The following is a 17055-nucleotide window of genomic DNA, read 5'->3' as shown; positions in this document are numbered from 1 at the left end:
TGAAATGGATATAGTTCATTCAATGAAACCCCTTTTGTTTTATTTCTCAAGGGAGAACAAAAAAAAATACAGATCAGCAAAAAAAAAAATGAACATGACCTTTTTGTTTATGTTGATGAAACAACCTAATGTTACAGTTCTAAGACACACAGGATACTTCTTTCAAGCAACCTCTAAAATCTCATTTAAAGAAGCTGCAACCGACTCAGACATCTTCAGGTTTCTCACCTTCTGAAGTGCAGCATAAGTCCTATCAGAAGGCTTCATCCCCAAGGCCTTGAGCTCCTTGAACAGACTAATCCCTTTCTCAACCTTATTCTCCTTGCAAAACCCTTGAACCAAAGCGTTATAAGTGATCGGATCCGGCTTAACTCCTATGTCAGACATTTTCTTGAAAACCTCAAACGCCTGATCCGCTCTCCCATACGAGCAGAACCCCGTGATCATCGTATTACAGCTCACCGTTGTCTCTCCAAACCCATTTCTAAGCATCTCTCCGTATAGTTCCCTAGCCAGCACAACTTCTCCTCTCTTCAAATGCGCATGTATCATCACATTGTAAGTAAACTCGTTAGGCCGCATCCCTTTCTCCATCATCTCAAACCAAAGCTTCCTCGCGCACCCAAACCACCCCATCTCACATAACCCATGTATCATCGTTGTATACACGACCCTGTCAGGTGCGTAGCCTCTCTCTTTGAGGCTGTTGAACACACAAAACGCCTCGCGCTGCTTCTGATTCTTGCACAGCCCCTTTATGATCTCCTGGTAGGTGTAAATACTCGGGGAATGGTTCCAGGCAATCATTGTGTGGAGAATCTCCGACATACAAGCGTAGTTCCCAATCTTACAAAAGCCAGATATCAATCTTGAATACACAGAATGTCCTGGATCAAGCCCTTGTTTCAAAACCTTCTTGAGCAGCTCATACCCTTCTGAAACCTCCCCACCGTCGCACAAAGCTTGAATCAAACACTGTATCCTCTCGAGATCAACAACCTCGGTCTCTTCTTTCATCTCCTTGTGAAGCTCCCAGAAGAGATCTAGCTTCTTAACTTTCAAGCAGCCTAGTAAAACAGCATTACAAGTCGCAACCGAAGGAACAGTTCCACTCTCTTTGAGTAGTGTATACACTCTAATACCTTCTTCCACCAACCCATCTTCACAAAGAGACTTCACGTACCTCTCTAACAACGTTACCTCAGGGCTAAAGTTAAAACCAGTGGTGTCGAGAAAGCTTTTCGCAGCTTTAACGGCTTTAGCATCCAAAAGAGCGCCGAAGAGAAGGTTTAAAGAAACGGGATCAGGTTTGTAGTCAAAGGTGGAGCAGAGCCAACGGAAGAACCAGAGAGAAAACATAACGTTGCTGTTGGTGTTGTTGTTGTTCTGTAAAGTCAACATTTGTCGGAAAAACAGAGGATCTGCGAAATTAAACGAGGGGAAATCAGATACCAGGGTTTGCTGCCATCTGTGTCTCTCTCTGATGATGGTAGAGACGGTTTTAGCCATTTCTGAATAGGTTGTTAAAGCCTGATGCGCATCGGAGTTAGGTTCGGTACTGCTGCTCCGAGAAGGAGAATCGAGGGTTAGAGTACGTATCTGGGTGGTGTTGTTGTTCTGACGAGAGGGGTTTCTGATGAGAGTGATGAAATACGACTGACCTCTACTCATGCTTGATGATGAAAAGGAGAGAGTTTTTTTTTTTTTTTTTGTTAAATCCGGGAGAAGAAAGTCGAGTGCTTTCGCCGGAACCCTAGATTTTGATCCTCCCCAATTTGATTTGGATCTTCTTCATCAAATACTGTATTCTTCTCTCTCGCTTAGAAGAATAATAAAGTTTTATTACATTACATGGTCAAAGTTATCGATACGGTAATAGCGACATTGGCTTTTTAGTTAAAAAAAATGTCAAATTGAAGAAAGGGTATTTGCTTCTTGGACCATCATTAACTTCAATCTTTTATTTGAAATTTTTAGTTTGGTTAAAAGACGTTTCTTAACTTTTCTTAAATTTTTAATTAGGAAAAGTTAAGAACCGTCTATTAAATAAGAGATCATCAACGCAGAAATGTGGACACAGTTTCATAGTAAACAATATTTTTATTTTCCATCCGATTATAAAAAAAAATAAAAAAAAAAGAACCAATCGCGGGTTGCCACGTGTTAGTAGGACCCGTGAACAGTCAAAAAAACCAGACAAGATCGATCCTTATTTCACAATTTATGTAACCGATTTTCTCCCTTTTGTGGAGCCCACGCCAGTAAAACCCACTATACACTCCCTTTAAAAAACTTTGATAATGGTGGTCTAACATCCGTCTCTTAGCCGAAAAGTGTAAAAAAAAAACCAAATCATGAGTTAAAACCCCGGCTAAAAAACCGGGATTAATCATGCCCTAATTCCTCTCTCTATGTATCTATCGTCGTCTTCACTGAAATCCCTTAGAGCATCTCCAAAAACCCGTTTGGCAAAACTTCAAATATAAGGTTTGAGGGTATTTCTCTCCGAAAGCAAAACCTTTGCGCCATGCCAGATCGTCCCCCAAGGTCCATTGTAGCTGATCAAGACTTGCCTATAAAGCAGGCATTGTCCCAGGTCTTTCTCGGAGCACATCATCGTTACTCAGCTTGGCAAATCAGGGAGAAAGAAGGAGAGAATCTCAGACCTTTTCCAAGCGAATTCAAGTACGAGTACGAGAAATGTATATACCAGACGCAGACTATGGTGGAGTTTGACTCGGTTTGGAACACTCTCATCAACAAGTACAGTCTTAGAGACAACGTTTGGCTCAGAGAAGTCTACGAGCACCGTGAGAATTGGGTTCCTGCGTATCTAAGAGCAAGCTTCTTAGCTGGAATAAATACCAATAAGCGGAGCCATAGAGCCATTCTGTGGCATTTCTCTTGGCGCTCTGACGCCTCTCGAAGAGTTCATTCCCGGTATGAACAAGGACTTGAGCAAAGACGTGAAGAGGAAAAAAAAAAGAGGATTTCTACTCTTACAACTTGCAGCCGTTTCTGCAGACGAAAGAGCCTGTGGATAGGGGTGTCAATTGGTTGGGCCACCCATGGGCTAACCCATTCCAAACAAACATGGGTGGGTGATGGTCATACCCAAATAATTAATGGTCCAATTGGGTTAGAGATCCACTTTGCCCATGGGTTAACTGGTCCAAACCAAATGGATGTTGGGCTGGCCCAAAAACTTAATTTCTAGGGTTTAGAGAATTTGGGAAAAAATCAATCAGAAATAATTTTTCCGATTCTTTTCTTCTCTCTCGCGATTCTCTCTGCAACCAACGATTTTCTCCTCCCAGATAGATTTCTCTTCGTCTACTGTTCTTGTGTTCATCAATCCATATGATTCTCTCTTCCCTCCCATCGATTCCCTTCTTCATTTCTCTACAATTTCAGGTATGATTCGATTTTAGCTCTGATCTTGCGATTTCTCTACTTTCTGTGTTGTGGGTGTTGTGGGTTTTGTGGGTTTTGTGGATGATAATCTCGTTTCCATTGTTTCCATTGTTTACTCTAGTCCTGATGATGATGATGAATCGTTTAGAATATTGTTTTGTTTTGGGTTCAGAAACGATGCACACTTGAGATTTGGTTTTGGGTTGACGTGTATTGTATTTCTCTTTAAATGCAGGCTTCGTTTCTGCTCGGAGTCATCCCTGTCTTCATAGCATGGATATACTCAGAGTTTCTGGAGTACAAGAGGTCTTCATTGCACTCTAAAGTGTATGTATTTGGGGAATATTCTTTGAATTGTGTACTTATTTATACAGCTCTCTTGTTATGTGTGTAACTTGACAGTTATTCTTTACCTGTTACTTGCAGTCATTCAGATAATAATTTGGTTATGGCCTTTTAACTTTGCTTTGTGATTCTTTGCTGGTTGTTTGTGTAGGTTATTGAGTTAAGACTGTAGCAAGCTTTGGTGATCTTTGTCATGTTCTCTGGTAGATTTAATATGTATTTGCTTGTGTATGGGATATTTTGGGAAATGAATCAGGAGGTAGAATGGGAAATAATTTGAGAATTTTGATAAAAAAAAATTTTTCTCTGAGTTGTGTCTTGCTCTTAAAGCTTTTATATGTTTAGCCTCTTTGCTGCATCACGTTTTTGCTTTTTTTTTATATAAAAAAAGTGGATAACTATATTTCTCTTAACGTGTAGGTTTTGTGTGTCTGTGACTTAGAAACACAATATATAAGTCTTTTAGTTTACTTGTACTCAGAAAATGGAAGCTATAGACTTGAACGATGATGGTCAGAATGATGTGATGGATGAAGATATAGAGGATCATGAAGTTTTAGAGGATTCAGAAGCTGGAAGCTGGAGCAAAGTTATAACTTTTTTTTTACATAAAACAGAGAGTTATGAAAAACTGAAGTCTATTGAATTTAATTTACATCACATTTGTATTCAGAAATTTTCAATGACATTAAAATTGAGTTTAGATTGAGTTTATATAAATTTTCTATAATTTTTATTTTCTATAAGTATATAAGTTTGTAAGTTGAGTTTACAATAATTGATTATGAACAAAATTGAGCTAATTGTTAAAAAGAATAATAATGGGTGGTCTTGGGTTATTTCCAATGGGTATGGGCTAACTTGGGTGTGGGTGTTTTTGGGTATGGGTATTAAATGGGTGTGGGTGTTTTTGGGTATGGGTGTTAAATGGCCCAACTGTACACACCCATTTGGGTGTGGGCCGCCCAACTTGACATCCCTACCTGTGGACTCTCAGTGTGGAGGAACAGTGCAGGAGGCTCTACCCGCTGACCGTCTTCAGAATCTTCAAGAACGAGCTCGTACAGTCTTACAACTACCTTTGTTTAAAGACTTACGAAGAAGGAGCTGTGAGTAGGTTCTTGGTGAGAAAAGAGAGTGAGAAAGATGTTGTGACGTTCAGTGCGTCGAATCTCAGCTCGAGTTGTAGCTGGAAAGATATAGAGTTTGGGACTTCGTCTCTGGAGAAGTATAAGCTTGCTTATGAAATTATGCGTGAGGGTGGGAAGAAACTTTGTTGCCAGAGATGAGAAGCTCGGTTTGAAAAATGTAATGTAATGTAATATCATGTTATTAAATCTCTTTGTTCTTGACATTCACTAGTTGTATTAACCCAACGAGTTTAATTAGTGGATATGAGAGTCTTTACATAGTTTCAGATAGTGCCGTATACAATCAAGGTATAGAATAAAAATAAATGAATACAATAGACGATGAAAACATTATAATATACACACACAAGATACAAATTACACAATCACAAACTCTCGGTTTATGTGTAAACAGTTTTTTAAGAAGATGGAAAATACAACCAAACCAATATATAAATTGTCTCTTAGTCCAGAAATTCAAGCTCTCCCGACATGAGGCCTTACTGCGTCGACTGTTTCTCCAACTCCGACGTGAATAGCTCCGGTGCACAACAACTGAGTACCACTTACTATTATTGACATCACTTCAAGAGTTCTCTGAACACCGGGAAACAAAATTTATTGTCATGACTTCATGATAGATTTTAAACTAAACAGACAAAACCGGTAATAAAAGCTTACTAGATTGGCTTCGGTCCAGCCTATGTTGATTTCCTTACAAGCCAATCTGCACCAAGAACCAAACCGGTTTATATGTGCTTATTAATTGAATTGGATTAAACCCCGGTTTGATTATGAGCTTTTTTACCCCATGGCGAGGAGAGTGAGAGACCAGGAGATGAGAGAGGAAGCTGCGGCGGAATGGAGATTCGGAGAGTCCCACTCAAGTACGTTCATGATTCCGGTGAGTGATGTCGCCATTCCGACCACGCCAGCTATCAACGTGAATATCACGAAAAAGCCAGTCGCCATGTTCCCCACCGGGAAGTATATCGGGAAGATCTTCGCCGGGAGAGACAGCACCGACGCTGCAAGAACCACAAAAAAAGATTGATTGATCACATTCAACCCTGAAGAAATTGGGATCATTTTATTTATTTTTAGTTACCGGACTCGCGAGCTCTCTCGATGCCGTGATTAACAGCCCATGCAGCGATGATGGTGACGACAAAGTAGAGACCAAGATTCAGCAACAGAAGCATGAAAGCTGCCGACTTTGATCCTCCTGAAGCCATGTTAATGCCTATAAGAAAGATTCTCTGAGTTTTCCGACAGGGCTTGTATGAAAACCAGACAATGTCCTTTTCTCTGTTTCTGTCTTGGGATGATCACAACATCTCTGTATGTCTGTATTTATATATTTATCCAGTTCATATGAACAAAACTTTTCTTCACCTACAAGCAATGTTTTTAAATTCTTTACTTTGTCCTTCAATTTGGCTAAAGAATTATATACCTAGCTTATTTGCTGTCTTGTGCACAGCACAAGAAGAAAAGAATAGCGTAACTTCAAATCAATAAATTAAATAATGTATTACATAATTACATTTCATTTGTTCTTCATTCAAAACAATTGAGTTATATTTTCATGGTTCAGTTATCCTCAAGAATTTTCAAGGCTAGCTCAGCTAGCGAATGGACCGTCCTGCTATGACGGCTTACTCCAACAGTACCAGAGAAAACATCGAAGTTCTCAAGCTCAGCCGTAGTTTCGAGAACCTTCTCAAGCTCTTTCTCCAGACCCAACTCTCTGAACACCGCTACATTATTCTCCATGTCATCTTCCATCATCCATACCGCCAGCTCGATCGCAAATCTCCTGATTCTTGGCACCTTAATCGCTGGTTTGTCGTGTTTTCTCAGAATCGAGACCAACGAGTATGCCAGTTCCCGCCGCCTGATCCCTGAATCCATGAAAACATAGCAGGAATCTTCTGGACTCATGAATCTAAACACTTGGGCTGCTAACCCCACCATCACTTCCTGTAGTTTGTTGTCTTCTGATGTGATTGACTTCAACACCTGCAACAAAATGAAGAAAGTATCAGGATTTGTTACTCAATGTAGCTTTGAGTTGTACATCATTGTATATCAGAATACTAACCGTAGGTGCTGCTGCTCTAACGAACTTCAGTTCATGAAAGCAATCATCCCCAGAGTACAAGCACAAGTTTCTCAACACTCTTGCAGCATTCACACGGATCAAAGGAACTTCAAGTGCTTCCACAAGCCTCCCCATCACTCCAAGCCTAAGAGCATGGAGGCAGTTGCCTTTGCTCTCCAACACAAGCATCGCTATCGCCTCCCCTGCAGCGATCCTCACACATCCCTGATTCCCATCGGCTCCGTGAGTTTTAAAGAAAATGTTGAACAGCTCTTTCAAAACACCACCCGTTCCGCCAATTCTCTCCCTAGCTTCCGTGTCAAGCGCAAGGTTTGTCAGTATCCCTATCCCGAGCTTCTGCAGCTTCGGGTATCTCCCCCCGTGTCTCAACACATCCCTCACGTTGCTAACCGTGAAAACAATCTCCGAGATCTCCCTCCTGAGGCACTTCCCTGTGTGCCCAGTCGTGCTGGCTAACATTTTCACCAGCTGCAGGGACCGTTTCAACGTCAGAACCTGTGACCTAGCAACCTCTGCGTTCTCCTCCCACAACAGAACTTGATCCACGTGTGTGAAATCAATTATCTTCGGGAGAAGACCCCTCGTGTTGCCTAGCTTTCCACAGTTATCATGATCTTTAGCCAACTTCTTCAGAATCAACAGTCCCAAATTGTTAAATCTACAGAAATCGTAGTGTAGATCATGCTCATGGAACACTTTCTTCTCTCCAATCTCATCAGGAGCTTCACCTGATGACCTCGTGCTCTCTAACAACGAAGAAATAGACTCCATCGCACCAGAGATCCCAGCTACTCTCAAAGAGTTCTGCTTTTTGCCAGCTAGCTTCGATAGTATCTCAGCCGCTGATCTCCTAATCTCTTCCTCTTGCAGATCTTTCCAGTTCAGCATCTCCACCAACCTAGTAACAAACAAAAAGTTAGTAACCATGTTGATTCAAATCTTCTCAAGTGTAAAGACTAAACCTTTCAACAACAGGGAAGTTGATTCCGATCTTCTCAAGCGTCTCCTCCGAGTACCGTTCACTAACTGCAAACTGTCTGAGTATCCTAGCCCCAATAAGCTGCTCATCAGAAGAGTTAGACCCCAAAAGCTCCATACCAAAGCTCACAATATCCATCTTCAACCCATCAAAGATACTCCCATTCACACACTTAGAGTAAGAATCATAGAAAAACCTCTTTATCGAAACCAAACCAGTAGCCCCAAACTCACACTCTCTAGTCACATTCTCAAGCAAATTACAAACACTCACTCTCCACTCCCAATAAGCTTTCTCAGCTAAAAACAGCAACGCCTCAGCCAATGCGAGCGAGTAGAATATGTTCAGCGCCGACTGTCTATTCCTCTTATCCGTATCTCCCTTGTGAACGTCTCCGTAGTTGTGCCTCACGAGCTTGTACGAAGACAACGCCACGCACGCCGTCGCGGAGAGGAGCTGGAGCCAGTAGAGGAGCCGGCTCACCGCGCTGGAGATGAAGAACCATCTCGCGTACGGAAGGAGAGGCACCTCTGAGCTGTTCTTCCGCCACGTGGCTGCTTCGGAGTCTCTTGTAACCGTCGTCGTCGTTTCTCTCGATCGGATTTGGAGGCATCTGAGGAGGGAAGCTGAGGTTGATCGGAGAGCGCGGAAGCTGCTGATCCCGACGCCGGCGATGGTCCACGTGGCTTGGTGCTGCCACTCGAGCTCGTGGCTTCGGCTGAAGATTCGAGCGCCTTCGATGAGGAGGATGATGGTGATGAACCAGAAGTCGGAGCCGTCGAGGGTGATCGCGAAGCCGCCGAGGAGGACCACCGTGGCCCAGATGAACCCTAGGGTTCCGATTCCGGTGGCGGTTTTCTCGAGGATCGCGAGCTGGAGAGCGAACAGCGTTAGCTGCTTCTCTGGAGCGGGGGTCGTTGATTTACTGCGAAACGCGGTCGCGGAGGAAACGGAGGCTGCGTCCGCGGTTTCGCCGCTGTCTCCTTTCTCAATGCTGCTTCTTAGATCGAATACGGTGTCGTTTGAGCCTCTAGCTTCCTCCAGTTTATGTAGCTCCGACACCTATATTGACATGAGAGTTTTAGTAACTATTAATTATCTCTTTAACTGGGATTTTATTGAAAGGAATCTACGTAAATATGAATAAGACAAATTATTTAACGACAATAATAATGTTAGGTTTATCAATATTAAAGTAAAATATACAAGCATTCATAAAAAGCTTTCAAGGAAACCTAAAACAGCTTAAGTACAAAAGTATACGTAAGAAACTAATATGAGTAAAACCTGCAAACGAATGCTTCGATCTTCTTCTTCTTCGAAATTCCTTGAAGCCATTATAAACTAGCAACTTAAATCGCCAATGGGAAAGTTTTTATTTTCTTTCTTTCTGTATCTTTTTGGAATAGTATAATGACTTGAGAGTTGTTGAAGTGGTGATGCAAAGAAATGTGGAAAGCATGGTTTTACTTTCTTCATATATATATGGTCGACGTATATAAAGAGAGAGAGATGAAAGCAAAATAAGCAAAAGAGTAGAGAGCAAGGTTGCAAATAAGCTTAGTAACGCAAGAGGAAATGTGCAAGAAAGTATAACTTCAACATAATTGTTGTATATGCTTCACCCCAGCAAATTTATGACCAAAAGTTACATTTAAACAACCAAATAACAATTTCATGACATCTTCTTTTTGTTTAGAACTTAATGCATCTTTTTGTTTTTATTTTGACATCCTTTTTCTTTATCTTTTTAACTTTTGTCTTTTTCAAATTTTCCATATAACAGTACTAGTATATTAAAAATAAAAATTTTAAGGATTGCTGATCTTATGGTTATATGTTGCTTGACTTATCTTGATTTTGTTTACCTTCCATAAGCAAAAAGAAAACAGCATTTAATTACATCAATAATTGGATGATTTGTTTTCCGTCTTTATGCTAAGAAAATCCATGCTTGTTCGTATAGTAGAGTGTGTTTGCTTTGCATTTGCGTCTAGAATTTGTAGAAAATGTTTGGTAAAGAAGTTATATTGCACATTTGCGTCTAGTGTAAACATATATTTTGAAACTTAAAACGCATAATGATCAAAATCTACATAATCAACATTATCAGTCATTATTTGATTAGGATGCATACATTAATGTAGCTAAAAGAAACCTATAATGTGACAACAACTGATTTTCCTTTTTTGTTTTGTTTCTTAGAATTCTATTTGGGTTATTGTGAAAAGAAAGAAGAGTATCTATCGTTAAGCCACAATGGTTGAAGGTTTGTACTTGTTGTGTTTTAGATAAGTCACGAATTTTTACCTTATTTGGTACTAAATGCGTTAACGTACGCAAGAGTAATGAAACCTAATCTGTAGTTAAATATAATTAGTGAGTCAATAAGTCGATGAGAGTAATGGTGACTTGCAAGCATAGGAGTTCCAGCAGAAGTCTTGTTGTGTGAAGCTAAAGGCTTAAATGGGATCCTCCTCTTTCATCTTTCAGGACCCACTTAATCCTCCCATAATAGAAAAAAACACATATACTTCCCTTTCAAGATAACTAATTATGGTGATCTGTAAAATCAAATATCAAACCAATATACATAAGGATCACATCTTATAAAGATTGCCTCTTACACATCCTTGTAAGACAAATGATCGTGTCTGCATCCTTTTCCAATCTCCATTAATGAGTTACTCAAAGTTATAACAACATTTGGCTCTCTGTTAGACATTGAATCTCATGTTTGTGATGAAAATGACAAATGAAATGACAACACAAGAGAAATGGGTGTGGCCATCGGCCAACCAATCTGTTAACAATGTTATATAGCCAAAGGTAACACCAATGAAGAGGTAGGTATAGCTTGGTGTTTTCATTTCATTACTAGTAATCTTTACAACTAAAGTAAAATAACAAGTTTTTGACCCAAAAAAAAGAGTAAAATAACAAGTTCAATCACTGTTTTAAATTTCTGTTAGATTCGGGTTTATTATGGGTTTCCAACTCAAAACCAATTGGCTTTTAGTGGATTGGCCATAACCCTTTATATATTACTTAATGTCCCATTGATTTTCCAATGTGGGATACATATCCCTTAATAATTTCTTTGTACATAAATCGATTTTTTGGATTGAATTAAGTTTACATTCTCTTAAAAAAAGAAGTAAAAGGAGATGGAGTTTCAATTCCACAATGGTAAGTTCAATTCAAAAACTGATAGAAAATCAGATTTGCTTTATAAAGCAAAGTACAGATGAGAAAAACGAAATGAAATCATAAGATTCTGACATTCAGACAACTCTCTGGTCAACCCTAGACTTCTCAGCATCGAGAATTGACTCAACACGCTTAACCGAATCTTCAAGCTTCCCTTACACATTCACCACCACGTAATCAAAAACCTTTACATGCTGCCTGATGCCTAGTACCTTCTCTCGCCGTACCAACCCCAATAAGCAAACTCTTCATGACTCTCAGTTCTCCGATCAGCCAACCACTCAACCCTGGCAACCTCACTCCGTCACTCCACCACAAGGAAGATACGCACAAAGCAGAGTTCCCACGAATCTTCCTCAGCTTTGTGAGAGGTTCCTTTTGCTCGGAGCTGGCGGTTAGGTCTGTTGACTTTTGACCCACCACACCCACCTTCTGGATGGTTCGTGCTTTTTGAAGTTAATGTCAACAAAATAATATAAAAAACGGACGTTACAAAAAAAAAACGGACGTTACAAAGTTTTCAAAATGTTATATATTAAAGGGGAATTGGGGTCTATAGACATGAAAAAAACTATAATTAGCAGACTAGTGGTTTACCCTAACGGATGTATACACGGCGTCTTATATACATAATATTACTGTGATACCCTCTTCAATTTACCGGCTCACCTGCTAGAAAAAAACATTAAAAATAAAATACTTTTTATCCTCAAAGTAAATCGTGTCCTTTCCGTTTCCACACAACCTCCATTCTCACTTTCTTCATCGGTGGTTCTTCGCACTCTAGATGCCCCTGCCGCAATTCTCCTCCACCCGCTCGCCTCCGCATGCAATCCCCTGAGCATCTCCGTCGTTCTCTCTTCTGATCATCTTTGTCTTCTCTAATCCTTAACGGTTTCGTCTCCGTCTTCGCTACTGCGTTCTGATCTCGGCGGAGGCAAGTTAAATTGCCGGTATCTCCAACTTCATGGCATAGCGGGTTTCTCAAATCTCTGACACCGCCGTAAGTTCAGGACTCCATATGCTTCTTCTCTGTTTCTCTGATTTGATTTTTCTATCTCGTCAAAATTAGGGTTTTTACTTGTTGTCTTTATCATTGTGAAGGAACCGGGATACCATACTTCCGGTGACGGAATTTCATCCTCTGAGGTTGGAATTTCTTAAATTGATTTAGGGTTTGAGTTTTTCCGGATTGTGTGAGAGTTTCTTAAATTTGAGTTGTTTCATGTCGATGTTGTGAACTATGTGGTGTAGTAATTCATGTGCAGATTGTAGCATATCATTCATTAGAATTATCCTGTCAGTATAAATAATATAAATTTCCAGATCTGGTTTCTATTTCAAATGTAATAGTATTTGTCACCCACTATACCATTGTATGTCGTAGACTATAGGTTTTCATTATTCTTGATTTGCTGCAATTAGTGTTTGGGTGTGGTTTGATTCGTAAGTTCTTCATGTACGTTTTGTTGTTCCTATTATTAACAAGTGGAATAGTATTCATATCTTCTAAACAAGTCAAATAGTATGTCTTTCAAAGTATTCCATTTCATATCGAATAGTAAAGCCACTCATAATGATTTTCCATTCTTCTCCCGGTTCATCCTCTGTTTAGCTCATTGTTCATTTATATATTGCATTTGCCACGATGAACCATCCTCACTCTTTGTCTATCTTTTTTTGATAACATCCAGGTTTGTTATGGACGAGTTAGAGCTTCCAAGTAGATTGTTTGAGACAGGCTGTGAACCCACTGGCAAGAAAATACATATGTCCCCTAGAATGTCAGGTGGATTTAATTTCAAGAAGGTTTGGGTTCCGTTACCTATGTCTTGGGGTTTATATTCCCCTAACTTCGGTTTAGTGATTACTCTCAATTGTTTTATTATCACCTCAGTTAGTTTTGTATTTCATCTGACTCATTATGAATGTAAATACATGTCACCAAGCTCCCATTATTATACTTAAATATATACATGATGTACTCTGCAGCTAGTGTTTAATGTCAAGTGTAGTTTTATCACTCTTTCATTAGATTTGTATTCAACTCACATAGTATACCGTATATGGAATGAAATGGTTACAATAATATATACATATCACAATAAGATTTGTACCTACTTTTCCCACTGGTATTCCATGTGGTCATGAGGTTTTTATTTCCATAAGATTTGGTTTCCTTATGTATTGGGGTTTATATTTCCTACACTTGGGTTTAATGTTTACACTCAACTGTTCTATTATCATATCCCCTAGCTTTATATTTGATGTTGCTTATGAAGCGTGTAAATACATATCTTGTCTATTATGACAGGTGGATTTAATTTCAAACAGGATTTGGTTCGGTTATCTATGTCTTGGGGTTTATATTTCCCTAACTTAGGTTTAGTGATTACTTTTAACTGTTCTATTATCACCTCCGTTATATTTGTTTTTCATCTGACTCATTAGGAATGTAAATACAATTCTCCAATCTCCCATTATATTACTTAAATATATATACATGATATACTATGCAGCTAGTCTATAATTAACATGGTTTATGTTACATGAAATAGTAGTTACATGGAATAGTAGAAATTCTGCCCCGGTTCTCGGAATTCCACTCCACCTAGCGGAAATGGAATAGCAGATCTTCTTCTCGGAATTCCACTCCACCTGTCGTTATATTATGCATATGCTATTTGAATTGGAACTATATCTGTATTTCTACTACTCTATGTAAAATATATAGTATGGTAATACGATTCTTGCATTCTCCGTTTGTTTAACGTTGTTTCCTTTACACTTCCGATTTTCATCTACTCCTCTCTCTGCATATTTTTCTTCCTCTGATTTTTATTTCACGCTTCCAAAATTCTCTCATTGTTACTATGGGTCACAAAATCACCACGTCGTTTATTTTATGTGAAGGAACTGGGTACTTGTTACGTAGAAGGGTATAACCGGCTGAAATGATGGCAAAAAGACAATCACTACATTCTGTCAAAATCATGTCCATACTCTTGATTTCCTTCTAAAATATAGCTATTAGGCCAATAAGCCCTAAATAAATACTAATCAACTACTTAAAAAAAATTAAAATATAAAGACGTTTTAACTGGCTAACATTGTCCTAACTTGTTTTAAAAACCTCATACGCTCTTTCCTTCTCCTTCCTTTTTCGTTTTCCACCGACGCCACCGATCTCCGCCGGAGACTCTCTCCGATTATCCTCTCCCTTCTGTATCCCTCCAATTTACAGATTCGATTTCATCTCTTCCTTATTTCTTCCAAAGCCCCTAATCGAAGATCTCTCTTTGTTGATGGGCACCGCGGAGGTTTCCGGATCTCCGACGAAATCGCCGCTCACGGTATCGACCTCCGTCACAGAAACCCTCGATGGCTTTCATGAATTCAAGATCAGCGCCTACTCTCTCACAAAAGGCCTCGGCGTCGGCAAATTCGTGGCCTCAGAGACGTTCACCGTCGGCGGTTACACGTGGGCGATCTACTTCTACCCGGATGGGAAGGGTCCGGAGGATAACTCGACTTATGTTTCTTTGTTCATTGCTTTAGCGAGCGAGGGAGCTGATGTGAGAGCTTTGTTTGAGCTCACGCTCGTGGATCAGAGTGGGAATGGGAAGCATAAGGTTCATAGCCATTTCGGGAGAGCACTCGAGAGCGGACCTTATACTCTCAAGTATCGTGGAAGCATGTGGTGAGTAGTTCTTGTCCTCTCTCTCTCTCTCTCTCTCTCTCTCTCTCTCTCTCTCTCTCTCTCTCTCTCTCTCTCTCTCTCTCTCTCTCTCTCTGTTTGCTGGAAAGGTTTAAACTTGCAATGAAAGAACACGTTTTTGAGTGATTTTAAGGCATTGTTTGTTGTTGAAATTTCTTTTATCTTCTGATGACGTTAAGATTGTTCTGATGTGGTTCCGTGATGAGATTGATAGGGTTATGACATGTTTGTGTTGTTTCAGTGTTAATGATGTATATTATGGTGAGTAGTTCTTGTCCTCTCTCTGTTTACTGGAAAGGTTCAAGCTTGCAATGAAAGAACGCCTTTTAGAGTGATTTAGGGTCATTTTTGTTGAAATATCTTATGAAGGTTATGATAATGCTTTGTAATATGATTGATAGGGTCATGCATGTTTGTCTTGTTACAATGTTAATGATGGTTGCTTCGTTCAAGCGGTTTTGTGTGGTTTTCTTTTATCTTCTGATGAAGTTAGAGTGTTATGTGATGAGATTGATAGGATTGTGGCATGTTTGTGTTGTTTCAATTGTTTAATGATGTGTCTGGTGGTTGCTTTGTTCAGGGGATACAAGCGGTTTTTCAAGAAGTCGAGTCTAGAATCATCAGATTATATGAAGGACAATAGTCTCTTGGTTCGGTGTCGCGTTGGTGTGGTGAAGTCGTGCACGGAGGTGCAGAGGAATTACAACATCCCTGTGCCAGTTTCTAACTTAGGCCAACAGTTTGGGAATCTTTTGGAAAGCGGGAAAGGTTGTGATGTTACTTTTCAAGTCGATGGAGAAACATTCTCTGCGCACAAGCTGGTTCTTGCAGCGCGTTCTCCAGTTTTCAGGGCACAGCTTTTTGGCCCGTTAAGAGACAGAAACACTGACCGCGTAGAGATAGAAGACATGGAGTCCCCCATTTTCAAGGTCCTCTCTTTAATCCTCTTTCTGAGATTACATCTGTTTGGTCTGGTAATGATGTGTAAGTAGATATCTATAGGAAGAGATAGATTTGTTGGTTACTTGCCTTTGTTTTCCGGGTGAGTGACTGTGGTGTCATACAGGATTTTCTATTCACGAATGTACCATCCGGGATCTTCTCCTGGGGCGCTACTCCTGTTGTTGAGTTTACTCACCCAGGATAAGGTTCTTTCTTTCTGCTTCTCTTCCTGGTTGGTTTCATGAATGTCTTTTTTCCTCTTATTTCAACCAGACTTATAGATGCGGTTTAACTAAGTGAACAGATTGAATCTTTAGTATATGAGTCTACATATGTTTTCTTTGTCATGATAGGTCCTATAAGTCCCTTGTTTTAGGTCAAATCTTAACTCCTGGCAGTTTTATTTTTGATATGTACCCTGATACGAACTCTTTTTTCTCCCTATTTTGTTTTATTGATCTTGTGCAGGTTTTGCTCCATTTTATCTACTGGGACGAATTGCCTGACATGCAAGAGTTAATGGGCACAGACTCTAAATCAGCTTCTACTCTTGTGGCTCAGCATCTCCTTGCAGCTGCAGACCGTTATGCTCTTGAGCGGCTTAAACTGATCTGCGAGTCGAGACTTTGTGAAGGAATCACTATAAACACTGTTGCAACCACCTTGGCCTTAGCGGAGCAGCATCATTGTTTCCAGCTGAAGGCAGTCTGTCTCAAATTCGTCTCCTTGCCAGAGAACCTGAAAGGTAAATCAATATCTTTTTCTGTAAGGTCGTTCTGATTCAACTCTCTACTCATGTAATGAGGCTTATGTTGTTTTCCCTCTTGTTTTTTTTCTTTCTTATCAGCTGTGATGCAAACAGATGGGTTTGATTATCTGAAAAAGAGCTGTCCATCTTTACTAACTGAGCTATTGAAGTATGTGGCGAGGCTTGGTGAACACTCTGTTAGTGCATCTGGGTATCGAAAAGAGATGTTTGCTGATGGTTGTGATGCAAACGGAAGAAGAGTGAAGCAGCGGTTGCATTGAACATATCTCTGCATTGTATAATTACTGTTTAATGGCTGTCTGATTTGATTCAGCAGGTGAATTAGCGTTTGCATTGTATAATATTTGTTACGGATAATGTCTGATCGTAAACAATCTCATTCGGCAAGTTCAAAGAATCCTTTTCTAAAGCTTTCTATCAAAA

General features: G+C 39.9%; 5 protein-coding genes across 6 annotated transcripts; 2 read left to right on the top strand and 3 right to left on the bottom strand.

The window, feature by feature from the left end:
• Nucleotides 1–18: 18 nt before the first annotated feature.
• Nucleotides 19–13612, bottom strand: LOC103845797 (pentatricopeptide repeat-containing protein At5g18950). Its single transcript, XM_033282845.1, has 2 exons — nt 13600–13612; nt 19–1801 (listed from the first exon to the last, which is right to left on the bottom strand). The coding sequence occupies exon 2, from the start codon at nt 1669–1671 to the stop codon at nt 163–165; it is 1509 nt and encodes a 502-aa protein (XP_033138736.1). The 5' UTR covers nt 1672–1801; nt 13600–13612; the 3' UTR covers nt 19–162.
• On the top strand, nt 1797–5342 carry LOC117129288 (protein FAR1-RELATED SEQUENCE 12). Its single transcript, XM_033282846.1, has 2 exons — nt 1797–3048; nt 4770–5342. Exons 1-2 carry the CDS (start codon nt 2528–2530, stop codon nt 4789–4791), a joined length of 543 nt encoding a protein of 180 aa, XP_033138737.1. The 5' UTR covers nt 1797–2527; the 3' UTR covers nt 4792–5342.
• On the bottom strand, nt 5125–6258 carry LOC103845795 (membrane protein PM19L). Its single transcript, XM_009122682.3, has 4 exons — nt 5998–6258; nt 5698–5917; nt 5571–5616; nt 5125–5486 (listed from the first exon to the last, which is right to left on the bottom strand). Exons 1-4 carry the CDS (start codon nt 6122–6124, stop codon nt 5367–5369), a joined length of 513 nt encoding a protein of 170 aa, XP_009120930.1. The 5' UTR covers nt 6125–6258; the 3' UTR covers nt 5125–5366.
• On the bottom strand, nt 6387–10915 carry LOC103845794. Its single transcript, XM_009122681.3, has 4 exons — nt 9281–10915; nt 7977–9055; nt 6994–7912; nt 6387–6911 (listed from the first exon to the last, which is right to left on the bottom strand). The coding sequence occupies exons 1-4, from the start codon at nt 9329–9331 to the stop codon at nt 6483–6485; spliced, it is 2478 nt and encodes an 825-aa protein (XP_009120929.1). The 5' UTR covers nt 9332–10915; the 3' UTR covers nt 6387–6482.
• A 689-nt stretch (nt 13613–14301) lies between the features above and the next one.
• On the top strand, nt 14302–17047 carry LOC103845791 (BTB/POZ and MATH domain-containing protein 1). Of its 2 annotated transcripts, XM_009122679.3 has the most exons (5): nt 14302–14903; nt 15502–15885; nt 15988–16069; nt 16332–16608; nt 16711–17047. In XM_009122679.3, exons 1-5 carry the CDS (start codon nt 14509–14511, stop codon nt 16890–16892), a joined length of 1320 nt encoding a protein of 439 aa, XP_009120927.2. In that variant the 5' UTR covers nt 14302–14508; the 3' UTR covers nt 16893–17047. The 2 variants fall into 2 exon arrangements, with proteins under 2 accessions (XP_009120927.2, XP_009120926.2); XM_009122678.3 differs by lacking the exon at nt 15988–16069 and having other exon boundaries at nt 14311–14903; nt 15502–15850.
• Nucleotides 17048–17055: the final 8 nt, after the last annotated feature.

Source organism: Brassica rapa, chromosome A10 (assembly GCF_000309985.2).
Source record: "Brassica rapa cultivar Chiifu-401-42 chromosome A10, CAAS_Brap_v3.01, whole genome shotgun sequence".
In the NCBI taxonomy this organism is placed as follows: domain Eukaryota; kingdom Viridiplantae; phylum Streptophyta; class Magnoliopsida; order Brassicales; family Brassicaceae; genus Brassica; species Brassica rapa.
The sequence above is the reverse complement of the archived record's forward strand: the minus strand, read 5'-3'. Positions and strand labels throughout refer to the sequence as shown.